This window comes from Geotrypetes seraphini, chromosome 14 (genome assembly GCF_902459505.1).
Source record: "Geotrypetes seraphini chromosome 14, aGeoSer1.1, whole genome shotgun sequence".
Taxonomy (NCBI): domain Eukaryota; kingdom Metazoa; phylum Chordata; class Amphibia; order Gymnophiona; family Dermophiidae; genus Geotrypetes; species Geotrypetes seraphini.
In genome coordinates, this window is record NC_047097.1 from 74,676,204 (window position 1) to 74,702,896 (window position 26,693).

General features: G+C 44.1%; 1 protein-coding gene across 2 annotated transcripts in view; it reads left to right on the forward strand.

Annotated features, from left to right (window-relative positions):
- The window catches only part of CORO2B (coronin 2B), a 68,226-nt gene that overhangs the window by 19,963 nt on the left and 21,570 nt on the right, over window positions 1-26,693 (forward strand). Inside the window, exons 2-4 of one of the 2 annotated variants that reach the window (XM_033920376.1) lie at window positions 13,131-13,331; window positions 15,673-15,789; window positions 19,695-19,844. In XM_033920376.1, the coding sequence (XP_033776267.1) occupies window positions 13,131-13,331; window positions 15,673-15,789; window positions 19,695-19,844 (468 nt within the window). The remainder of the gene's footprint in view (window positions 1-13,130; window positions 13,332-15,672; window positions 15,790-19,694; window positions 19,845-26,693) is intronic. The other variant, XM_033920377.1, reaches the window with a different exon arrangement.

Below are 26,693 nucleotides of genomic sequence, written 5' to 3' on the forward strand. Positions count from 1 at the left end.
AAGATGCTGTGGCCATCTTTAGTATTGGAACAACGCAGTTAGGTAACAAAAAGAAAAGATAAACAAAGTTTTTCTTATAGGGAACCTCCTTGAGGTAGCCAATATGGGTGAAACATGTCAGAAGAACAAGTCCCAGCTGACATTCAAGTTAATAGCACTCAAATAAGTGCCCTATAACTTTAATAATAATAATAACTTTATTCTTATATACCGCCAACAATCTTGCGACTTCTAGGCGGTTTACAATGAAGAGAAACTGTACAGACAGCGAATTACAGAGTATAGCATTGAACATATTTATAAGAAATAAGATTTACCATATATTTACTAAGCTGATCTACGATGAGTGCAGTGTATCAATTTTGAATATGAATTGATGTTGAAAGCAGTGTAAGACTTCTACTGGTGCAATAATAACCAAGCGGAAGGAAATTCTGAAGATACAACTTATAAAGTCTTATATATTCCTTCAGGAATATGATTAAAGGTTACACACTACTAACATATCATTTTCAGTGTATGAAAACTGAGCGTGAGCAGAAGCTGAGTTTGTGCAGGGTGCCAGCATCTCAGGAAAGCTGCCTCCAACTACTGAGCTTGACAGAACAGAGTTTTGGGTGCCTTCTGAAGAAGTCTTCAGCTAGTAGGGCTTGGGGATCTCTGCCAGCTGCAGCAAGGGAGAGCAATTGCTGGGTGAGCCTGAGCTCAAAGTGGATGGGTCTTCTGCCAAGGCTATCCCATTGAATTCAACCCCTCTCCATTCTTTATTTCTAAGAGCAAGCCCTTCTGATCTTTTCCTCCCACTCACTTCTCCCCTTAGCTTCTTTGGTAGAATACTAAAGAAGTGAGGGGGGTCAATGGTGGAATCTCAGTACTCAGTAGAGTATCACAGAAGTCCAGTAAAGAGGAAAGAAGACAAAGGCTCTCTATACTTCCTCTAGTTCTTGAAGATTGGCCTCCGTTGGGCTGCTTCCCTTCATTAGTTTAACTGGCACTGTTGTGGGCAAGGAACCCGAGATGTTCTTCCTGCTTCATTGTGACTTCCAGCCAAAACTATAGCTAGGCTTTATCAGCAGCGACTGGTGAATTCTAGTCCATGTGGGTGAATTTCAATGCTGTAGAGTGAGCTGGGCACTGTTCAAGGTTTTCCATGAAATGTAGGGAGTGAAAACTTCCAAGATGGGAGAGTCATTATATGGAAGGTGTCTCTTGCTCCCACAACCTGCTCTAGATGAAACAGTCTCCTGCTGAAAGGAGGCTGCTTGTTTTTACTTTGTAGGTATCGAAAAACTGACATTTTAAAATAAATTCTAGTTTTGACTTATATTTCTGGGAGATTATCTTAATCCTTCCCAATCTTGTGCCTATAAAATACAGAAAATCTTTTGCATCCCTTTGAATGTGAAATACAAAGCAGATGATGAGAAGCAGTGCGGGGGGAGTGGAGTGGGGTGTTCTGACCCTGGTGCCTGTGGTGTGTTATCCCATGTCGAGGTATTAACACCAGTTTTCAACAGGTGCATAGGGAGATGTATGACCAGTAGGAAAAGGGGATAGTGATGCCCCTGTATAAGACTTTGGCGAGACCTCATTATGAATACTATGTACAATTCTGGAAGCCGCACCTTCAAAAAGATATAAAAAGGATGGAGTCGGTCCAGAGGAAGGCTACTAAAATGGTATGTGGTCTTCGTCATGAGGCATATGGGGACAGACTTAAAGATCTTTGGAGGAAAGGCAATAGAGAGGAGCTATGATAGAAATGTTTAACTACCTATGTGATGTAAATGCGCTTGAGTCGAGTCTCTTTCATTTGAGATGGCATAGGATGAAGTTAAGAGGTGATAGGCTCCGAAGTAATCTCAGAAAATACTATTTTACAGAAAAAGAGTAGTAGATGCGTGGAATAGTCTCCCGGAAGACAGAGACTGTCTGAATCCAATAAGGAGACCAGCCCTACAGGCAAGGTATGAAATCAAATCAACAAGGAATCGTGAAACTAGTCACACATTCCATGCTGTGTTGTTTTTTTTAATTTAATTTTTTAATACAAGCAATAATGCTTTACAGAAACTCTAGTAACAATAATACATAATTGAAAACAAAAGAAACAATTCTCAATTATTTATAGTCAATTATTTATAGTGAAATCTAACAAATAAAGAAATCATTCCATATTCCAAGGAAATAAGTAGGTACCTTCCGACACTGTTGACAATGGGTTATGTTAGGGTGCAGCAGACACCCCCTTCCCTTCAAGAAAAAAACGCAACTGCTCTGGCTCATAGAAAACATATTTGGTATCTTGGTACAGAACAGAAACCTTGATTGAAATACAGCCCCTAAAGAAACAACCTTTTCACGATATACAAGAAATTCTTGCCTTCTTATTTGAGTCCACCTGTTTCATAGTATAATACAATCTTAAAATCGACTCTTTATCTTGATGAAAAACAAATGAAACTATCATTGTAGCTCTCCCTATTGTTTCGACCTCAGATGTCTCCAATATTGCTGATAAATCCTGCTGAGGAGCAGCATTGGTCTCTTTTAGTGTTTTATTTAAGTAATAAACTTTTTGAGTTGGTGGAATATTTGTGTCCAAGATTTTCAAAGTAGATAACAAAAAGTCTCTAATGGTCTCTCTGGCAGGTTTATATTTAGCCACCGGAAAATTCAAAATTCTCATATTTAAAAGACCTATTTTGATTCTCCAAGTTTTCTATTTTTAGACTCTCGAACAGTCCTATCTTCTCCTGATGATTCTGTACCATAATGTCTAAATCCTTTAATTTAGTTGATACTTGAGTCAAAGGTGTAATAAAATTTATACATACTGATTGGAGGTTGTCAATTGCAAACCATAGAGAGAATCCATTGTCACCACAGGTGGTTTAGCAAGTGGCTTGAACTCCGGTAGCCGGCAAAGATCTTGTTCAGCTAATGGCTCCCCACGCTGATTCACGCCTCTTCCAAATTCAGCTCCATTCGCTCCCCGTTTGGTTGAGATGACCCGGAAGCCATAGAGACTTCTCCTTCCTGGGTTACTTGCACTGGAGAGTCTGAAGCACTCGAACCAACCCCGAGGCCCCTCAAATCTTCGGTTCTCCCTTGGCAATCCTCCAGGATCGGGAGGGGAGTCAGGTCCCAATGGGCTGAGTGAAACCTCACTCTCCAAACTGGATCACTCCTGGGATCCAGCAGCAGATATGCCCGACGCCGAAGGAACTGTTATTACAGTTTGTCGCAGCGTTGATGATACCGGCAGAGGGAAACTCCTCTGCCTTCCTCTCCTCTTGGGCATGAAAAAGTAAGTAATAAACTTTTCCAAAGGAAATATTTAAAACGCCGATGAGAGAACACACACTCATGCTTCCTACTTAGTCGCTATCTTGCCTCCCCATGCTGTATTCTCAATCCTTTGCAGACTTCTAGTTCAGACTTCTTTATTCCACAACTGCGCAAAACACAAAAAAAACCCGGATTAATGTTCAGGATTTACAAAATAGTCACTGTGTCCTAACAGTTTCAGCACAGCCTACAGAAGCTAGGCCCGGGGCACCTGGGCTTAGGACTCTGAATGGAGTTCAGCAAAGCTTTCTAAAATACAACTACAAAAGAAAATGTTCAGGAAGCCTTCAGCTCTGCTCCTGAGCTGAGGCAGGAGAATTAATACGTTTGTCTTTCACAGAATCCCACCCAAGGTCTTGACAAACTTCTCTCCAAACAATTCTCAGTTCCATTGAATTACTTCATTCAAAACAAATATAATCTCACATAAGAAATGATATAAATTGATGTAACCACTAATGTACTCAATTCCAAGTCACTGATACAATGCTGTGAGTGATAAAAATCTAAACTTCTGACGCGAATCACAGGAGCCAAAAGGTATCCTCGGCGTTCATAGAGGAATGGATTCTCAAGGGAGGGAGGGTTCTTGAGTGGGCCATTGGCCCTTTTCTGCCGTCATAGTCTATGTCTATAGTAAAAAAGGATGCTGAGAATACCTTTTGGCTTAAGTAATCCCAAGGCCTAACTGAATTCTAATACTTCCCTACCTAGAAATGTCTCCTTAAAATTCTGAAACTTCTAACTGGAATGTCTAAGCTTTTGCTCTTCTCGCAATGCCCTCCTTGATTCTGTTGTCATCTAATGCACTATTCTTTTCTCGCTGCAACGAACAAATAACAGATTAGATAACTTCACCTTTTTGTGTAACCTTCCCAGCTGCAGTTGAAGGGAACCTCTGGACCGGAGTGCACAGGAGGTGAGTAAATGTGTGCCATTGCCCCTACTCAGGAAGGTGAGCAAGGGGTGGGATTTGGCCAATGAAGGAGCAAGTTTAGATTTACTCAACATCTTGTCAAGGAGCTCTCTGTTCTCTTCTGTCTGTACAAGCTGCCTCCAGTGCATCCCCCGAAGCCTTTGAATCTCATGAATGAGCTAAATTGCCCTGCGAGAGGGATGGTGCAATGATTCCTCTGGAGCAGCCTGGCAGGCCCCGTTCCAAAGTGGAGTCAGCAAGAAGTTGTAAAATGGAACGTCAGAAACTGCTGATTGAAGCCAGTTATCCCGGCACACCCTTCCACTTCGACTGAGAGCACTGGAGAAGCAGCCAGTGTGACCCCAGAGAGAGAGGTGTGGGTCAGATCTCCGGGCTCTGGACTCGGGGACTGAAGCAATATCCATGTGCTGAACTCATGCACACCGTCTTAACACATGTGCTACATAAAATAATCCTCTTCCCCCAGATACTGTCATCTGGGAAGGAACTTCAAAGCAAACTTGGTCTACCCTGATAAATGTGCTTTGCTGCCTTGGACAAATGCGTTTCTGCCATGACAGAATGTAAAAACTACACAGGAGGAAAATAACTTTAAAAATCAAACAGCGTGAAAAAATTCAAGAAAATAAACAAGCTGGATCTCTCCTGGAGCCTTTTTAACCCCCCCCCAAAAAAAAAAAAAAGACGTAACATTGGCCACCCTCCAATCTTCAGGTACTACAGACGATTGTAGTGACAGGTTACAGATCACTAACAGCAGGTCAGCAATTTCATGTTTCATGTATACCATCCAGTCCTGGTGATTTATCACTTTTTAACTTGTCGATTTGGCTCAGTACATCTTCCAGATTCACCGAGATTTCTTTCAGTTCCTCCGCATTATCACCCTTGAAAACCATTTCTGGTTCAGGTAGATCTAACATAAGAACATAAGCAGTGCCTCTGCTGGGTCAGACCAGAGGTCCATCACGCCCAGCAGCCTACTCACGCGGCGGCCCATCAGGTCCAGGACCTGTATAGTAATCCTCTATCTATACCCTTCTATCCCCTTTTCCTTCAGGAAATTATCTAATCACTTCTTGAACTCCAATACCGTACTCTGTCCTATCATACCCTCTGGAAGCGCATTCCAGGTGTCCACCACCCTTTGGGTGAAGAAGAACTTCCTAGCATTGGTTCTTAATCCATCCCCTCTTAATTTTTCCGAATGCCCTCTCGTTCTTGTCGTTTTTGAAAGTTTGAAGAATCTGTCCCTCTCCTCTTTCTCTATGCCCTTCATGATCTTATAGGTCTCTATCATGTCCCCTCTAAGCCTCCGCTTTTCCAGGGAAAAGAGCCCAAGTTTCTCTAATTTTTCAGCATATGAAACATTTTCCATACCTTTTATGAACCTTGTCGCTCTTTTCTGGACCCTCTCAAGTATCGCCATATCCTTCTTAAGGTACGGCGACCAATATTGTACGCAGTACTCCAGATGCGGGCGCACCATCGCCCAATACAACAGCAGGATAACTTCTTTCGTTCTGGTTGTAATACCTTTCTTGATAATACCTAACATTCTCTTACATCTTCTTCCATAAAGACCAAACTACTTTTCTCATTTTGTCGTGCTTTTCCCTTTTTAATTGTTACTGCAGTAATTTTGATTCTCCCTGTAGTGATGATCTCTAATTTGATTGTATTGTGATCACTGTTGCCTTTTACCTCAGTTCTCTCATCACTCTTCACCTTGTGCATCCAGAGAAACTGAAAGCTGTTTCCCTCTGTGATTTTATGCTCGACATAGAATTTTTGAATTTGTTCCTTGCCTCGAACAGCTCTGAAGAGGCGAATAATCAAATGGAATGAATGAATACTGCTGTAAGGTGCATTGTTTGGTAAAACAAAGAGGAAGACTTTCCCTGTAGAGGTTCTAGTCTAGTCAAGACAGAGAAGGGTTCGGGTTGGATCAAGTAAAAGATTTAATGTCTAAGAAGTGGTGTAACTGAAGATCAGTGCAAGTCATATAATGGAATTAAGCTGTAAAAACGGAATATTTGCCTGCCAAGAAATCTATGTAAGAAAACGGGAAATGGGGTGGGTAGATGAGAGGGAGGGAGGAAGGGATTTTAGGGAAGATCAGTCAGTCTTCAAAAGAGGCCTTACATTCCGATGCAGATGTCCAACTTCCTGACTTTTTAGGAGAAACAGCAAACTGTGAGTAGCTACCAGAACCAAGAAATCTTTTATGCAGGCTGCAATAGGTCAGAGAAACTAAAGCCAGTGCAGAAAGTGACCTCTGAATTAACTGACCATATCGAAAACCTCTCCTGCTCGCATAACATGAAAAATAACCTTCACACCAGGAAGCCCTTGAAAAGACTGCTTAGCAAAATTGCACATCTGGTATCTCTATGATCCACTGATGAAAAAAATATTCACTAGTCGGGATCTTCATATGCCCAATTCTGTGGATTGAATGTAACAGCGTACATACATCTGGTTTTGCAATAGAAGATGAAACATAGAAACATAGAAGATGATGGCAGAAAAGGGCCATAGCCCATCAAGTCTTCCCACTCCAATGACCTACCCTCCCTTGATTTTAACCCCCTAGAGATCCCACATGTGTATCCCATTTCCTCTTAAAATACTGTATATGAATTTTCCAAACCATTGTCACTGGACACCCAGACCAGTATGGATTTGACCCAGAATGGACACAAAACAAAGGCAATTTAGAGGAGGAAGAGGATCAGAAAATGTTAGCAATATCTGGGTCCTCCCCCCCCCCCAAATGTGGTTGGCATTTGTGGGTGGGCAGGGAACACCCAACTTGCTTATCTTAATATTTTTAGAAATGACGCAGCCCGTGAGGGTCAGCTTAGTTTGTCTGCCACCGAATTTACAGCTGGACATTCAGTGCTGAGCCATGTCCAGAGTTAAGTCTGCATTTTCTGGGGTCCTGTTTACGTGGCCCCCTTCTGCCGTTACGTGCTCAGTATGGACACTTAAGAGCATAAGCGCCAACTCCACCCACAGATCACCTACAAGAAAACCAGTTTGGCGGCTACTGCTGGTAATCAGGGGTTCTGACTGGTTGAATACCACTGAATATCAGTGGATAGCAATTTAAGACTGCTGGTAGCCCCTGACAGCTGGAATAATCCTCTGTGCCCAGCCCGAGTTCATAGGCAAGAATTTGAAAATCTTTTCTATGACACACTGTCAGCCTCGGTGATATAAATGAGATCTGAAGTACAGGGGAGAGAGTTGTGCATTCATTGAAAGGAACCGACAAGCTACAAACTGTTCAGAGCTGCCATACTGGATCAGAGTGGAAGTCCATCAAGCCCAGAATACGGTTTCTAACAGTGGCCAAGCCCGGCCCAAAGACTGAAGGTCTGCCAATGTCTCCACTTTCTGTGTGACTGGAGACGGGGGCTGTGTTTTTCTTCTGTTTGGGGGGTCTGGTTGAGGGTTTTGACAGCAGCAAAAGAGCGTGGGTTGAGCTCGTGCCCTTCTCACTAGGTTCACACACTGGGGGCATTTTGCTCAATGGAGGCAACAGATGTCACAAGCAGTGCCAGTAGGATTTCCAATCCTTAATGGGTTCTTAGTGCCCTGCTCTAACCTTTAGGATACTCCTCACTTTGCTAGAAAGTATGGAGAGGTTTATAATGCTGGAAGGAATTGTATTTACATCCACACGGATGAATGTTTGGAAGGTTTCAGAGAGTGAGGGCCTCCACCTCCCTATTTTCCTCACTGATACTCATATGAGCTGAGACTTTGGCGTGGCATTTACTTTCTTGGAAAGTCTTTGGACTCGGGGTAGGGGAATATTGTTTCTGTGCCAGATGCAGGCATTTGCTTAACTTTTCAGAATCACCAAGGTGAGGGAAGGCGCTCCGAAGCAGTTTCCCATCCAGAGGAAAACAAGCCAACCCTCTCTTTCACATGCAAAGCAGGTCTGGGCGAGAGAGCAGAGAGCAGCTCCGCTAATAGCAGGGCAGAGCTGCTAAAGTGAAGTAGTTCCTCAGGGACCCTCATCATAAAGGCAGCTTCCCCCTTCCCCCAGCTAGTTTGAGCCACTTAGGAAAATTACCATTATCATTGACAACATCCTTTAAAATCTTGGGACATATTGCTGCCTTTTGCATGTGATCTCAACTGGCCCAGATGCCATTTTTCCATCAGTCCTTTACTGGGTCAAGAAACCAGTCACCTGCAAGTTGTTTCACTCGGTTCTCGTGTCTTCCAATCAACATTTCCTTGTTTAGATTTATATGTTTTTATATGTTCTACATATCTCCCTTTTCTGTGCAGTTTTGTAATTGCTTCAATGTCTGTGACCTATGACCTATGGCATTTTCAGCCCTGAGCTGTGCAAGCTCTCATCGAAGCGGACCATTGTATCCTTCTGTGCTGAAATCCTGTTTTCGACCTTGTACAGGGGCTGAGCACATGAATCAAATTATTCACGGATTTCTTCCAGCGCCAGATGCAATTTTTTGCTTTCTTTTAGCGCAACTTAGAAACATGACAGTAGATAAAGGCCAAATGGCCCGTCCAGTCTGCCCATCCGCAGTAACCATTATCTCTTCCTCTTTCTAAGAGATCCCAGGCCCTTTTGCATTCAGACACAGTCTCTGTCTCCACCACCTCTTCCATGCATCTACCACCCTTTCTGTAAAAGTGTATTTCCTCAGAGCCCATCACCTCTTCACTTCATCCTCTGCCCTCTCAATCCAGAGCTTCGACTCACAATGCCACTTTTGCACTTCTTCCTATCACTAATATATCTAGACTGTCTGATATCTGCTGCGCAAATTCACCCGACAGGATCGCTGCTGTCTGCTCCTTATTAACTGCTACCATTTTACTGAATGTGATCTTGATTCTGTCTCGCATCCGATGAGGTGCTTTTTATTGACATCCCCCAGGTTCAGTCTCTCAACTATATCAGCCTGGTGTGCCCCTTTTTTCTCTAAACCCAACGTGAGGTACAGCATAAAAATATCTATAATAATGCTTATAGTACAAATGATAAACTGATGCAGTAATTTCAGACTGGAATAAAATCTCACATCTCAGCTAACCCAGTTCATAGATCTCTACTTGCCAGGTACTAGGGACCTGGATTGGCCATCGTGAGAACGGGCTACTGGGCTTAATGGACCATAAGGCTATTCTTATGTACTTGGACCCCTGTTGAAAACGAATCTGGGCTTGATGTGTGTCCTCACTCAGAGTCATAAGAACATAAAGACATAGGAATTGCCGCTGCTGGGTCAGAGCAGTGGTCCATCATGTCCAGCAGTCCGCTCAAGTGGCAGCTCTATAGTCAAAGACCAGCACCCTAACTGGGACTAGCCCTACCAGCGTATGTCCTTGTTCAGCAGGAACTTGTCTAACTTTGTCTTGAATCCCTGGAGGGTGTTTTCCCCTATGACAGACTCTGGAAGAGCGTTCCAGTTTTCTACCACTCTCTGGGTGAAGAAGAACTTATCCCCTTTCAACTTTAGAGAGTGTCCTCTCGTTCTCCCTACCTTGGAGAGGGTGAACAACCTGTCTTTATCTACTAAGTCTATTCCCTTCAGTACCTTGAATGGTTCGATCATATCCCATGAAAAGTCTAGAACAGAGCTGGGATTAGAGCCCAGGCATCCCTGACTAAACTGATCCCATATTTTTTCTTTCCTCCCAGCTCAGTCAGGACCAGTGTTGGGATTTTAGCCCCTTCAGCCTTCATCTAGAACCCCTCATCCAATTGCTCCCAGTCTGGTCATTGCAGCAGTTATCTACCAGGACTCCTTCCCAGAAGCCTTTGTCACGGGCTCTAAATCCATCTTAAAAATGGATCTCCTTTCTGCCACTTCCCTAAGAAATCAGTTCAGATATTCACGTATCAAAAGCATGTAGAGATCTACACTTAGTCTAGTAAAATGGGGATCTTCAGAAGATTAACAGGCCGCTTTAGAGACTGTTTATGCAGGACTATTTATTTTCTTTTATTTCCTTCATCTTCTCTCTTTTTTCCTATTTTTGTTATTTTGATTTTGTTGGGTTTTTTTTTTTTCTTGAAATGTAACTCATCGTTACCTTGGAATCTACTATAATAAAACCCTAAGCGAGCATGCGCACTCCTACCTCCATGATCCGTAATTTCGTGCCAGTAGAACCTACTGCGCATGCGGAGTTTGAAATGGCAACCACGGACACATGGAGGTGGAGAACACGCCGGTGACTCCCCCCTCCCGCCCTCACTTACTCTAAGTCTTGCACAAATCGCTACCGCCGCCGCTGCTGCACTTCATTCGCGTCTGCCCTCTTCAAAGCAGCCGTAGCGAACCTCGCAGGCCGCTCTCCACCTCGGTAACACATTCCTTCTGACGCGATCCCGTACGTCAGAGGAGGGGTGGGATCGCGTCAGAGGGAACAGACAGACAGAAAGCGGCCAAAGAGAGAGAGAGAAAAAAAGAAAGACAGACAGACCCAGCTATTCTAGCACCCGTTAATGTAACGGGCTTAAAGATTAGTGTTATTATAAGCAGGTACTTTAGCTAGATTGTGAGCCTTCAGGACCGATAGGGACATTTTCAAGTACCTAATTTTGTTTTATTTTGCAAGCTGTATAGAGATGATATTTGGACTATAAATACTTGAAATAAAATAAATAAGAATGTACAAAGTGGTGACTCGGAAGCTGGACAGAAATTTGGCTGGAAAAGTGTGAGCTCATCACAGGCAGCTTAGAGAAATGCGCAGGATGGGGACACGGTGCGTGGCTCTTTACCAGACTGTTCACACTGTGGCCCAAGTGCTCAGCAGAGTTTCCTCTTCACTTTGTGGTTCGACTGTGCACAGCTGACGTGTTTGAAAAGTCTGGGCCTAGTACTTGGTTAGACAGAACTCCAGTGACCTGGGGTCTGATCCTGCTTCCACTTCCACCATGTACTCGCTGGAGCTCTTCTCAGCACCTCCAGGCTGCTCCTTTTGTGTCCGGGGCTAGGCTTTGTGATGTTAATAAGTTTCTGATTGTTTTTGCGAGTCTGTGCAACAGTGGAAGGAGCTTTCCACAACAGTTTGTAGGACAGGCCTTCCTATTGTCTGAGAGGCACCATCTCCCTTTCTGTATAGGGTTGTGGAATATAGATTCCTTTCATTCCTGAAATTCTCAAGTGTAGCTGTGCGCAAGTTCCCGCTCTTTGCAACCAGCATTGCTACTGAAAACCTTGGAAGGCTCGGGGTCAGGGAAGTAGCCAGACAGGGAGCAGTGGGCCTTTTTATGTCTAGGTTGCATCCAGGAAGCAGCTTCTGAAAGCCTTCCAGGACTCCTCTATGTTTGGAAATACAGGCAGACTCAATTGTAGCTTTAGTCCAATGGGCTACTGTCAAGTACAAAGAAATGAGCTGATCTGAAAAGAGGGAAGCACCAAGTGTTCTTCTTGTCTGCCAGAAGAGAGACAGACGGATTCAGAAGAAAGGATGACGCCACCTTCAGTGAAATGGAAGGGACGGTTCAAATATAAACTAAATCCTCTGAAAGATGCAAAAAGAGAACAATCCAAAGAAAAGAAACTATGGAAATCCAATGTTCTACAATGTCCACATTTGTCCTGATGAAGCGGCGGAACGGGACCCGTTGATGTTTTGACAGGGGCAGTCCAAAGATTGCAGAGTGAGCCGCTAAAGTTTGGAAGACTAAGATAAGTGGAACTATAATGGATTTAGTCTTAACCTCAAGCTAGTTCTTGTGATTTTGTTATCAGCAGCAACTAAGATTGAATGTACCTGCCACTCATTTATTCAGTCATATATTTATTCACCAAGTTATTGAAAAAAACAAGAAAGAAAGAAGCAAAGATCAATTTTTGATAAATTCAGGCCAGTTAAATTTTGGCCAAAATAACTGTGAAGGTTTTCAGATCTATGATGGATACTCACCACTACCTTGCAAATAGAGGAGAACGCTCTATGATCCTCGGTGTGGTATTTCTGAGATCTTTCCTTCACATAGGTCTCCATTTGTGGATCTTTTGCATGCTACCCCAATTACAGTGGTAAGACAAGGCAATAGGCTGTCCATTGGGCTGTACTCTCCTCCTCTGCCATCCTAGGCCAGATTCATTTGAAGAATCAAACAAATCAGTGCAACCTATAGCCTGCTCTTTCCTTTCTCTGGCCCTATGGCTGCTGGGAGATGTAGTCATTCCATCTGTTTTCCCACAACTGGCTTAGGTAAAGCTAAAGCAGATCTGCCTGCTGTAGGCAGGGCTTTAGGAGGTTTCTTTGCTGGAAGGCTTGGCTTATGAGTATTCCTAGGGACTGCTTTGAGACTCTCCTTAGCAGGCTTAGGAATACTTTCAAGGGTTTTAACCTCATTTCCTTCTCCTAGCAAGGCTTCCTCGCTAGGAACAGGGTCCGCCCTTTGACAATATTATCACACATTTATTATAATGAGAGTTTCTTTCATCAAATTATGTGTAATCCCCTATCCTTCTGCATGATTCCTTCAGTCTATACAGTTAGATATTATTTGTCAGGTAATTTTTACAGCAATAGGTCCATCATTTTGAAATGACTTGCGAGGACTGAGTTGAGAAGTTCTACTATAGACTCCGGTCAACATTTCTAAATGTCTTCTCTCTGACCCTAAATCTGAGCCATGGGCTAGCAAACTGCATGAAAAGAGCATGCTGGAAATGATTGGTAGGGGTAAACAGGGGAAATAAAAGAAGACAGGTAGGTTAACAGACCCCCAGACAAATAAAGGATCAGGATAGCCCTGGAGGAAGAGAAGTTGGAGGAGAAAGGCAGGATGGACGTCTGTAACAGGGCTCTTTCTCGTTGTCCACAGATGTCATGGCGTCCTCAGTATCGCAGTTCAAAATTTCGGAACGTCTATGGCAAGGTGGCAAACCGAGAGCACTGCTTTGATGGTGTGCCCATCACCAAGAATGTCCATGATAACCATTTCTGTGCCGTGAATGCGAAGTACGTGGCCATTGTAACCGAGAGTGCTGGTGGAGGAGCCTTCCTGGTCATTCCTCTGGAGCAGGTTTGTAGTTTTCCTTCAGTAACTTAAAACACATGAGCCCAGCTGACATTTCTAATAATGGTATTTGATAGTGGAAGATGTAGGTGTTAAGAAACGTGGAAGCAGCAGGTCCAAATGGATAACATCAAGAGCTAACTCTTAACTATGTTACCAAATAGTTGTTCTTAAGTGTTGCCATAAGGTACCAAAAGACAGAGAAAAAAAGCCTCAAACTAAAGTGACAGCTTCAATGAAAAAATTATTCTGTTTATCTGCTGTCCTGAATACTCTCATTGGCCTAGAAAACCTCCATCCATGTTCATAGGCATAAGGCACTCCAGATGTCCACTAGAAAACCATTTATCTGGAGCTCTTCCAAAATGGCTTCCTTTTCTCGGAATTGCATTCCACTTCAACATTGCAGAATCCCCAGCATCATCTCAGTCTCAAATTTCCCAGCCTGGCTGCTTCTGGGGATAACATCCAGAGATCAAACACTACTACTACTATTAATGATTTCTAGAGCGCCACTGTCAGTCCCCACTTGAAAGAGCTTAGATTTTTAAAAGACAAGACAGACAAACAGGATGCCAGGGTGGGGGATGGTTAATCCTCTCTGTTCACTCTTTCTCACCCTTCTTTATATTTTTCAGCTACCTATCAAATTCGATCTCCTATCCTCACCTATTAGCTCTCCCATTCCCCACTCCTTCCCCAGCCATTCATCTTCCTCTCTCCCCTCCAGCCTCTCCCACATGGTTCCACTAAACCCGGCATCATCTTCTTCTACTCTTCTAGGTCAGCATCTGCTTCCCTCCTTGATAGTCTGATATCTCCCTGTTCCTTTCATTCCGCTCCCCAGCATCATCCTGTCCTTTTTCTCTTCCCTCCTGCCCCCTTCCCCCCTGGTCCAGCATCTCTCCTTCAGTCTCTTCTATGTCTCGAACCAGCATTTCCATCTTTTTCCCATCCCCCCTCCTGTGCATTTCTCCCATTGCTCACCCTCTCTCTCTTTCTCTCATACCCTAGCTCCAATATCTCTCCCTCTATCCCATTGTATACCATCTACTGCTACTATTATTCATCATTTCTATAGACATACACAAGCAACAGACGGTCCCTGCTCAGTAGAGCTTACAGTCTAATTTGGATAGCTAGACAGGACATATAAGGTTGGGAAGTTTCTTGCAGAGAGAATAATAGGATGGATATAGGTATCTTACGCTAAGTGGGAGTTAGGTGTTGAAAAAATGGGTTTTTAGCTTGGATTGGAATATTGTTGGTGACGGAGCCTGACATAATGACTCAGAAAGTTTGTTCCAGGCATATGGTACAGCCAGATAGAAGGGACGAAGTCTGGAGTTGGTAGTGGAGGAGAAGGGTACAGATAGGAGGGACTTACCCGATGAGTGGAGTTCACAGGAGGGAACATAGGGAGAAATGAGTGAGGAGAGATATTGGGGGGTTCCAGAGTGAATGCACTTGTAAGTCAGTAAGTGGAAATGGATGGGGAGCCAATGAAATGACTTGAGGAGAGGATAGCGTCTCTGCCAGAATATATGTTGTGCAGTAGAATTTTGAATGGATTGACCTGAGTTGAAGGTTGAGTGGAAAACCTGAGAGAAGCAAGTTGCAGTAATCCAAGTGAGTGGTGATGAGAGTGTGGATAAGAGTTTTGGTAGTGTGCTCAAAAAGGAGAGGTCGGATTTTTGGTAATATTGTAGAAGAAGAAGTGACAGACTTTTGTGGTTTGTTGGATCTGGGCGGAGAAGTTGAGAGAGGAGTCAAAGATGATCCTGAGGTTGCGAGCTGACATGACAGGGGGGAGGAGAGTGTTCTCCACAGAAACAGAGACTGGGGGAAGTGGGGAGGTAGGTTTAGGTGGATTGATAAGGAGCTTGGTGGTGTTTCAAATATAACTGCCTGTGTGTGGTTGACATTGTGGCAAATCATGAAGCCAGTGTTGAGATCATGAAGGCGTGGTAGATTTAGCTCCAGCTGCCTTGTTGGGAAGCTAGTGTGGATCGGGTAGGTTTTTATCTGCTGTCATTTACTGTGTTACTATGTTAAGAGGTCTGATGGCCGCTTGTTTTTAGACTCAAGGGCAGTGGGATTCTTCTGCTCCAACCCTTTGTCACTGTGGTGTGGCTTTGCCCACCTTCTCTCTGAACTCTGAACTGTGCTGGACCTGGTGACACAGTGGGTGGAGCTGGCTCTTGGCGGGTCAGAGTTCACAAATGAAGCTGGAAGGAGGCGGCACTGCTCTTTACTGGCGGGTCAGTTTTATTACAGCCGTGCAGATCTTTTTAAGAAGCTTAACAAAGATTTAGAATTGTTTTTGATTCTGGCTTTAATTTTTCAGACTGGACGGATTGAACCAAATTATCCTAAAGTATGTGGCCACCAGGGGAATGTTCTGGACATCAAATGGAGTCCGTTTGTTGAGAACATCATCGCCTCGTGTTCTGAGGACGCCTCGGTGAGTGAGGGGCCTGGGTTTCTTCTCCCCTCTGATATCCTCTTCTTCTCCTTCTCCCCTCCTGGGTGTTTTCTCCTCGTTCTTTACCCTTGCAGGTATTTCTACTGGGGGCAGCAAGAGGATGTTTTCCTGCTAACTTTGTATATAAGTTTTGACTTCTGATTTTATTGTTAAACTAGCACTATATGATTTTTGATATTCAAACAGATTTACTACTGGTTACTGTGGATGGGCCATTTGGCCTTTATCTGCCGTCATGTTTCTACTGTGTATCATCTCTTATAACCAGGCAGGAGAGACGTCTGCTGAATTAAAACATGCTGAGTGGGCTTGGGTGGGGGGGATATTAAGTGGCCCTTAACCAGGCAGTGCCACTGAATATCTCCTTCAGAGGGGTGATGGGGAGCTGCTGTTGTGTGTGTGTGTCGGGGGGGGGGGTGTCTACACAAGAGAGTCAAATCTTAGGAAAGGGCTTCAGAAGGGAGAAGCTCTATAATATTTGACACAAATACCCCCTAATATTCAGCTTGCTGCTTATTCAAATATGTTGGAACAGGGGGAGTTAAAGGTGCCATGGCACCCCCCAAATTTTTCCCAGCAAGGTGTTCATTTCCTTCCCCCATAATTTCCAGCATTTCTATCCTCTCCTTCCCATTCCATGGTCACCAGCATCTTTCTGCCTGCTTTTTCCTCCTCGACCCCCCTTCCACCACCACCACTAACTTCCTTAACTTCCCCATGTACTCTATATGAACCTAAGAAGAGCCATCTTGGGTCAGACCAATGGTCCATCTAGCCCAGTATCTGGTAGAAAGCCAAAGAGTAAAACAGGGAAAGAAGAATGATAGGGAAGGAGACAAATGTTGGACACCCGGGGGAAGGGAGGAGAGGTGCTGAAGAGTTGAGGAGGAGGGAATGAAGGAGAGAACTGATGGGCTTCACGAGCAGGGGGCTTGAGAGGTAGGGAAGGATATTGATGCTGGATGCCATGGGGGGAAGAAATGGAAGAGAGGGAAGTTTGGACTCCCCAAATAAAGAGGCCTCCGCTGGGAGGTGGCCAGTACCTGAGTGGATCCAATACCTAAATCCTGGGGCTTAGTTCAGCCTGTGGAGGGGGGGGGGGTATTTTGATATATAAGCTAGAAAGATGGTTAGATCCTTTACATTTCTTTTGCACAAGTGGATTATAAATCTGGTTGGCTTGCTTCTTAGTTATGAACAGAAAGATAAATGTTGTACACATTTTACAGCTATGAAGAGAGAGAGATTTCTTTTGTTTTGATTTGTTTCATTTAATGGACTTAAACTAAGATAATTTTGTGAAAATGGATTTTAAATTCACCACTAGAGGGATCCTAAGACCATGAATTTCAGTTTCCTAAAGTGTCATGTTGTTAAATAGTCCTTCCCATAGCTTTAAGGATTTTGTTCCCCCCCCCCCCCCCCCATGCCTGTGTGTTCTGCTTCAGGATTGGGACAATGTCCCCGCTAAGCTTTCTTAGTAGACAGAGGGAATATATTGTCTTTGCCATCTGAGTTTGAAGCCAGCCTCCCAATTGACTTCAAGTTCACATTGGTGGAAGAGCACTTATTTTGTCTGATATCGTTTGTCCCCATTCAGGTAAATTTCACAAACATCATCATAGTTATTGTCATCAAGAATAGCAATATGGTGACCGTAGCCAGCCATTACAGCCCCCCTCCCCCCCCCCCCATAGCTCCAAAGATCCACTAAACCTGTATCCCATTCCTCACTCCTGTTATCCCATTGCTGACTTCAGGCTCTCCTCGGACTCTGCTTCCTGCTGTCACTTCCTGTTCCTAATTTGCAGCCTTCTCTTGCTCTTTGCTTCCCTGGTCCTCACTGCCTCCCCTCTTCCTAATTGCTTTGTGTCCCTGTTCTTCCCTCTTTCACCCTCCACCCTAGGTCCAGTATCTCTCTCTTTTTCTGTCTCCAGCTTTCATCATCCTCCCAACTTGTGGTGAGTCGCTACAGCATTAGCTATGAAAATGGTCTGCCTGTTGGGGGAGGCAGCAAAGAAAAGGCCCTGGAGAAAGCCTCTTTATATTGCTGTCACTGTTGGCAACTTGCCATGACTTTGGAGGACCACAGAGTTAGGAGGGAGAGATACCAGACAGCAAATGACACTTTGGCTCAACAGCAGATGACCCCCTACCATTGGGCAGCCCGGGGCTATGTCCCTGGATTCTCCATATCCTTCATTTATGCAATAATTCCTCCCTATGCTGTTCATGTCTAATTTTCACCTCCTGCATGCGTTTGCTGAAGCTGATCCTTCTCAACCTGCCCAATGAAAGATACCCTTCCAGACCAATATTTCTGAACTCAGTCTCGGGTACTCTGTTTTTTAAAAATATCCACACAATGAATATGCATGAGAGAAATTTGCATGCACTGCCTCCATTGGATGCACGACTACGAGTATCTCATGCATAGTCCTAGTGAATCTCTTGTTGTCACTGCAATTGACTGTGCTTTTGTGCCCTTTGACTGCCAGGTGTGCTGGAAATCTTTAATTTTACAAGGCCCAGGAGCAGAGCTCTTCTCTCAAATGTCTGGTCCACAGGATGTCATTCTCTTCTTAAATCCAGAAGGCATCTCTCCCTAATCCCTGATAGGATGAGTTTCCTCAAACTTTCAATCTCGGACTCAAAATACGAGAAACGGGATGTGTCTGTCTGTGGAAGTAGTTTTTCGATTTGATTCACTTTTCCTGCCCAATTGAGCATTTTTTTTCAAATGACTTGGCAGGCTTATTTTGTAGCCTTTTCCCTTTCCAACCCCACGCCAGCACTGAGACTTTTCCTCTCTTTGTTAGGTCCCAGCTCACGCTCACTGTCTAACACTAGCTCTGGCAGGATACACATTTCAAATCTGACCTATTGTAATCACAAAATAGAATTATTCTTTCTACCTTTTGTGGTTTGGTCATTTTATTATTCAAATCATGTTGGTTCCCAGTATCTGGTTTCTGTTTGTCTTCTGTTAACTCGCTTGCCAGAGTCTCCTGCTCATTTGACATTTTGTTCTTTCTCTGTGCTCACTATTCATCTTTCATCTCTGTATCTTCCCTTCCACTGCCATATCCAACATTTCTGTTTCTTTCCCACTGTCTACCATCTCTTTCTCTCTTCCTCCCTGCCTTGTGCTCTGGGTCAAACCTCTCTATTCTCCTCTATCTCTCCTTTCCTCCCCTCCATTATCATGTGCAACATTTCTTTCTCTCTCCCCATGCACAATCCCTCCTTGCCCTCCACCCTATGTCCAACATTTCTCTCTCTGTCTTCTCCATGCATGTCTCCCTCCCCTTCACCATATGCAGGATTTTTCCCTCTCACCCCTTTCTATCTCTTTGTTGTATCTCTCCCGTCATCTTCTCTACCCTATGTCCAACAATTCTTCTTTTCTCCTCTCTCTCCCCATGTGCAGCTTTCCATTCCTCCCTCTCATCCCCTACCACTCCTCCTATCCCCCTATGCAGCACTTCCTGATTGACACCCCCCCTTCCGTGAAACCTGACATACTTTAGGGCCTCCTAAAGCAGCAGCAGTGTTGGAGGCTGGCAGGCAGAGGCAGCACTCTGCACAGTCTGCTCGCAGCCTGCCCTGCAGGGCTTCCCTCTACTGCATCATCAGTGTTGTGGCAGAGAGCAGGCCAGGAGCAGCCTGTTCACTGCACTGCCTCTGCCTGTGGGCCACCGCCACTGCTTCTGCTGTTGCTTTAGGAGACCCAAGACTTAATCGGTGAGTCTGATTTTTTTTAAGAAAACAAGTTGATTCAACAAAGTGAGTCATTGAATCAATTTGAATCAGCGAATTGGGCAGTATTAGTGAGAAGTGCAATGCATGCAAGTGACTGAGATCACTTATCTATGGTGTTTCAGGTGCGCATATGGGAAATCCCAGAGGGGGGTTTAAAACGTCATATGATGGAGGCTGTTCTGGAGCTGTATGGACACAGTCGTCGGGTGGGGCTAATCGAGTGGCACCCAACAACCAACAACATACTCTTTAGTGCTGGATATGACTACAAGGTGAGGCACTGCCAGAAATGAGGGATCACCTCAAGCCCATTCGTGGCCAAACAGAAATGTATATGGCTTGTACTGGACATAGTAACATTGCACAGTGGTGAGATTAGCACAGATGTAAAACTTGTGAATAGTAAAGCTGCTATCTAGATTTAAAGCAAAATTGCTTACCCGAAATGGAGGTTCTCTGGGGACAGCAGGGAGATGCAGTCACAGATCTGGGTGATGTCATCCTCATGTTGCCTCTCCTAGAGCCCATAGACACTGCCGAGCACACGCACAGGGATTCCCATGCTACCAAGTCATTTCTTTACTTCAGTCCATGACATAGTTGAAGTCCACGTGTGGGGAAGGAAGTAAGATTCTATGGCTCAATTCCTCTCCACTGTCTATGGAGGCCCTCTATTACAGGTAAGCAATTTAATTTTCTCCATGGAGAAACCAGTAAATGGAGCCACAGATCTATGGGATTTCACAGCTGAGGGTCGCTGGTCTTTACAACTTTGAACGTTGATTTGGTATGATGGAATTTAGTAAAGAAGAAGTATAGACTATCCAAAAACATGAACAGGAACCAAAGAGTGGTGTTTTTCTTGAAGGTATGGACGCTCAACCACGCTGTTACTTTGCAAGTATCTGTGAATGTTGACCTAAGGATGCTAACTCGGGGTGACTTGGTCTTGAGATGGTGAATGGTGGCAAGATCTAATGACACAGAATAGGCTGACCAGCCTGAGTATAAGAAGTCAATATAGTCTGCTTAGTCACTTAAAGGCTTGATTTGTTTGGGTTAAAGGAGACAAACAATTGGGAGTTTTTCCTGATGCTCTGAGTACCCTTCAGCAAATAGAACAAGGCATACTTGCAGTCCAGTTTATTCAAGAAGACTGTAAGAATGATTGTCTGGTTTAGGTGGAACTCTAATACAACCTTGGGTACTAAGCCTGGGTAATGGAAAGTAGTGGATAAGAGCTTGAATTTCACTAATTTGTTTGTTCGAAAAAGTAACTATCAAGGAGAGGTGTTGGAATGTCATGTGGCCCAGGGGTTTAAATATGACTTTGAGTTGATGTTAATGTCCCATGGATGAGGTGAATGTTGAACAGATGGTTTCTGTGGAAGAGACCTTGAATGAATATGGAATTAAGAGGATGGGTGGACTGAAGAAGTCTTGAGCTTATAGTTTAACATTAAACAAATCGAAGTCAGTCCAGTAAGAGAGATGGGGCACCTGTGAGATTTGGGGAGTGCTGGACACACTAGGGGGCAAAGCACTTCCACTTGGTAAGATTTTCTGGAGGCTAAACTTAATACATTTTGCAACGCCATCAGCAAGATCATTTCTTTGAGTATCCATGCTGCCAGTGACAAAGCATTGAGGTTTAGGTGAAGCAGATGGCCATCTTTTTGCACAGTAGAAAGGGTTGAAATCCCAGGTGAAAGGGCTACTGTTGGCAAGGGTCAGAAGCAGTAACTGATGGGACCAGATTGACATGAGTTTGGTTCTGAAGGATCTTCCTTTATAACTCGGGACAGAAGAGGAACTGGTGGAAATGTATTGAGGAATTCCTAGGCCCAGGATATATTGAAGGCATATTGAGATGCTAAGGCCCAGATTCTCAAAACAGCACCTGAATGGCGCCTAAGTGTTTTAATTGGCCATTAGCAATGTGGTAATTGACCACACCATTAAAAACCAATTAAAAATAATTAAGAAAAAGAAAAGTAGGCGCTGTGAGGCACCTGAATCACATGTACACAGATGCTTACCGGTGCTGAATGTCATGAGAGGTGTGATTATGGGTGGGGTTGACGTTCGGCACCACTAAGTGTAATTCTGTGTCGAAGATAGGTGCCAGAAAATTAAATCTGTAAAACTCTGGTCTACGTTTCCGGCACCTATCTTTGATGCAGACTGCAATTCTCAAAATGTGATGTGGTTCCAGCGCCATTTTTTCAGGTGCTGGCTGATTCTGGCACTGTTTAGAGAATCTGGGCCTGTGTGAGTAAATTCTCTAAAGAAGGCCTATAATTTATGCATATAAATGACTAGATCCTGGCGTATATATGTGTGCAGAGATGTCCATCTAAACAGCTGCCTAAGAGCAATGGCGCATAGTTTGAAGGTAGGTGTTCCTCCATGTCTGCAGAACATGGGTGGTGCAGTTAGATGCACAATTATAAAATACTACAATTTATCCACATCTTACTAATTTAGGCTCTATGACCGGTATAAGAACTTGTGCAGACCTTAGGAAATTGGAAGACTTGGGCGTCCAAGTGGCAGATGAAATTTAATGTGGACAAAGGCAAAGTGATGCACATGGGGAAGAATAACCCGAACCACAGTTACCGAATGCTAGGGTCCACCTTGGGGGTCAGCACCCAAGAAAAAGATCTGGGTGTCATTGTAGACAATATGATGAAACCTTCTGCCCAATGTGTGCCGGCAACCAAAAAGCAAACAGGATGCTGGGAATTATTAAAAAAGGGATGGTTAACAAGACTAAGAATGTTATAATGCCCCTGTATCGCTCCATGGTGTGACCTCGCCTTGAGGCTTATGCACAGCTCTGGTCACCGTATTTAAAAAACCCCGATATAGCATAATTAGAAAAGCTTCAAAGAGCTAAAGAGGCTGGATCTTTCAGCTTGGAAAAGAGACAGTTGAGGGGGATATGACTGAGGTCTACAAAATCCTGTAGAACAGGTAAAAATGAACTGATTTTTCACCCTTTCAAAAACACAAAAAAAACTAGGGGAAACTCAATGAAATTACATGGAAATATTTTTTTTTACTCAAAGAATAGTTAAGCTCTGGAACTCATTGCCATACAACAGTTAGCGTATCTGGGTTCAAGAAAGGTTTGGACAAATTTCTGGAGGAAAAGTCCATAGTCTGCTATTGAGACAGACATGGGGGAAGCCACTGCTTGCCCTGGATCAGTAGCATGAATTCTTAGGGTACTGAAGAGACATCAAAGGATAATGCCTGGTGCTAGAAGTACTTGTTTTTGAAAATGAATTAAAGCAATCTCCAGTGATAAGGATGGACAGGAATGTAAGTGTGTACAATCTTGAAATTCGGTGTCACCAACCAGTCATTCTGTTAGAGGAGAGGCAGGATGGAAGGCAAAGTTTCATTTTGAGATACTCTCCTATTAAGAAGACCTTAAGCTCTCTAAGATCTCATAGGTTCAAGTCATTCTGACTTGTTGAGAATGAGGAAGTGTCTTAATTAAAGGCTCTGATCGCTTTTGTGACAGGAACTCCTCAATCACCTTTGCCTGGCTTAATATGTGTATCTGTCTCCAGTAGAGAAAAGTGAGGATAGGGGTCCTTGAAGCCATGGAAGGTGGGCATTGAGGGAAACTGTCCAACTGGAACTTGTAACCTTATGCCACAAACTTCCATACCTACTTGTCTGTCATGATGATTATGAATATGCTTATTTGTCAAGCAGCCTTGAAGAACTGGAGGCAGCTCCCCATTGTAAATTGTCCAACAGATTTCTTGGTTTTGCTTGTGGCTGATAACAGTTCCTCTTTCATGGTCTATCTTTGTGCATAGGATTGAGTAGACTGGCTCTGAGGTGGTGCACAATTGCAGGGTTGGAAATGTCTGTATGCATTGAGCACTAGTAGGTATTGTGTTTGGTAACGCCTCCTGTAGAGTTGGAGCAGCTCTGTGGACCGATGGACTTTGGTCCATCAGTCATGCTAAGAGTTAACACAGAGTAAAGCAGCGGTCCCTGATAGTGGAAATGGTGTCTTTGACCTCCTTCCTTAGAGTCCTGGTTGTGATGCATGCTATTTGACATGCTATTGTGATTGACATTGCAAGCAGAGTGAATAAGGCAATACTCCCATTTTTTTGGAGTCAACAGCTGAATTGTATTGTGGATAACTCAGCTGGGAACACCCTCACAGCATTCAGAGACTGTTCTGTAAGGTGTGTGCTGGTATTGGAACATCTGTAAACGAATGTTGCAGCAGATTCAGCTTGGAGCTCTGGTACATTTTCCAACTGTCCAAGGGTTAGCAAAAAATCTAAGGGTTTTAGTCTTAGGGGCTTCTCTCACATACTGAGGAAATGCATGTCATGGGACTAATTGCGCTTTATACTTGGGATCCAGCTTCCTCGATACTGCAAGGGTTGAGAGAGGTGTTTATCGGATCCTTACTTGATGATCCTGGAAGTTTTGGTGGATTGGTAATACCAGCATTACCTGAGGGTTGTTGACCAGTTGCAAGTCAGCATACAAATCTTGTCAATTTTGTAAGATTTCTAGAAGGGCAAGTGACAATGTCTTCAAGAAATTCTGAAGGAATTTAGGGTAAGACATTTTAGGTTGCTCCTCTGAGTCCCCAGTGTAGTCAGGGGTCTCATGTTCATAGGTATCCAGTTTCCTGTCTCAGAGGACTTGAGGGAGTTTCCTTGTACCCAAATCTGCTGGTGGATCTGCCTTGGTCTCCTAGAGATTATCATCTGTCTTAGGCAGCAGCAGGGTAGTCTCTGACATAATGCAGGTCAGAAGAGAATGACTGAAAATCGACTAAGTTGATACAACTGAGGAGACTGATGTGTTATGAAGCAGTGCAGTAGTGTCCTGCACAGATTCTCTATTAGCTGCACGATCAGGATGTTGATGTAAGGATTAAGTGTGGCTGCTTCCTTTGGAGGATGGATATCACTCAGAAAGGTCTCACTGGGGAAGAAGTGCTTTGCGTGGGATGGTGCCTCCTCCTTATCTTTACTTGTGTGTTCTCTTAGTGCCCAGCATGCAAGGGCTTGAGCAAGAGGCACTGATGGGCAGCTCAGAATTGCAGAGGGTAGAGGGGGGTGGACGCTTGGCTTTGGTGCCTATTGAATTGCTTCTCATTTCCCTTACCTGTTTGACTTTTCCTCATAGGGGAGGACCATGATGCTGTGAAGGACCTTGGTGGATCCATGTTTCTAGCAGCTTTACTGGAGACTCCTTCAGGTACCTGGTTCGAGTCTCTTAGGAGGAGGGCAACTGCATCAGAAACTGCCCTGTGGTCCTGTGGGTGCCTTGGAACAACTTGCTGTGGTATGGCCTCTGACGCTTTCTTCAGCCATTTCTTCTGTGTGGATATTCTGGATGTTTTTGTTGATGATTTTGTTTGGAGAGCAGAAGAAAACTGTACAGTGGGTCCTGGTGGATAAAAGAGAATGAGGCAGAGAGATGACTGTTGGCAGCACGGGAACTGCCATTGCTCAGGAGTGTCAGTGGTGTCTCGCGAATTCTCCAGAAGAGGTGATGTAAGCATGATATCACCCAGACCTGTGGCTCATTCCCTCGGCTTGTCCATGGAGAAACTCTGTTACTATATATTCTCAACACGTGGCAGATACCTCCATATTCTCAATGTTCAGAAATCTCCCATGCTTCTCAGCAGACTGTTTTAGCCACTTAATATTGTTCAGTTAAGAAGGAGATGGAATAAATCACTGAGTGGATCTCCCTGAAAGTCTGGAGGTTTGAAACCATGTGAACCACTTTTCTGAAATATCCACAGCTGAATATCGACTTATTTATCTGGATATTCAATACTGCTAAATATCCAGGTAGGGTTGACCTCACCAGAACTTATAGGGGTAATATTCAGTTTGCTACCCAGATAACTTAGGACTGAATATGGCCACGATCTGGATAAGTTCTGGGACTCCCCTAGATCCACTCACACCCCAGATATTGCTGAGGTAGTCTGTAAGTCCTTCTGAAAATCCCAGTCAGCAGCATTTATCCTCACAGTAAGGGCTGTTATCTGGATAAGTGCTTTGAATATTGACTCATAGCTTCAATAAAATAAAATTTAAAAAACCAACAATGAACAGTCTATTCACTTTTCTTTTATCAAACCTCACCCTTCCCTACCCCTTGCCATATTACATCCCTGGTACAAAGTTTAGCACTTTGTATGAATTTTTCCAAGCAAGAGTTATACAGATAATCAAGTGCACAAAACTGGAATTTGCATCACTGAAGGAAAAGAAAAAAGACACCCCCTCACCCCTTCCTTTGATCATATCCTGTGAGAGTGTTGTGGATAGAAAAGTACAATTACCCCCTGGGTACTATTCATAATATATTCAAAATCTGGCTAGGTGCTCTGTGGGGAAGGGATTGTAGATAAGGATCTCATGTGAGCATGAAATGTTTCTTTTCCTTATGGGCAGCCTTAGCATCTCGGGCTTCCCAGCTCATTAATTTGTAAATACTCGCTCTCCATTTCTAATAGGAAGGAGGTTGGGTTGTTGTCCACACCTGCAGTATAACTTTCAGTCCCAGTAAACCCAACTTCTGAACCTAGTTTTGGGCCCTTTGATCCCAGAAGACCTCTGTAGGCCCAACAAGAAAGCTTCAGGAGATAGGCAGGGCAGGATTAGCCAACAGGCCAAGTAGGCATGTGCCTAGGGCCCGAAATGGTCAGAGGGGCCCGATGAAGGAGGGCATCAACATTGTTTTTTCCAAATGGCGATGGGCCCCTCCAGCATCGATCGGCAACGTGGGCCTCACCCCGATCGGCAATGCAGCCCCCCGCATCGACGGAAAGTAAGACAAGCAAGCAATGCGGGTAAGAAAGGCAACGGGAACTGTAATTGTGCAAGCGGTGCTGCTTGCCCAAAGCTTCCCTCTGATGCAGCTTCCTGTTTCCACCTGGACACATGGTGGGGTGGGGCGGGGCAGGGGGCCCAGTGTACTTGTATGCCTAGGGGCCCTCGACGAATGAATCCTGCCCTGGAGATAGGGATAATATTGGTTCCAGTACCCGCCTCATGTAAGCACATGTTTGCTTCCAAAATAATTGAGTATCTGGACATGTTCAG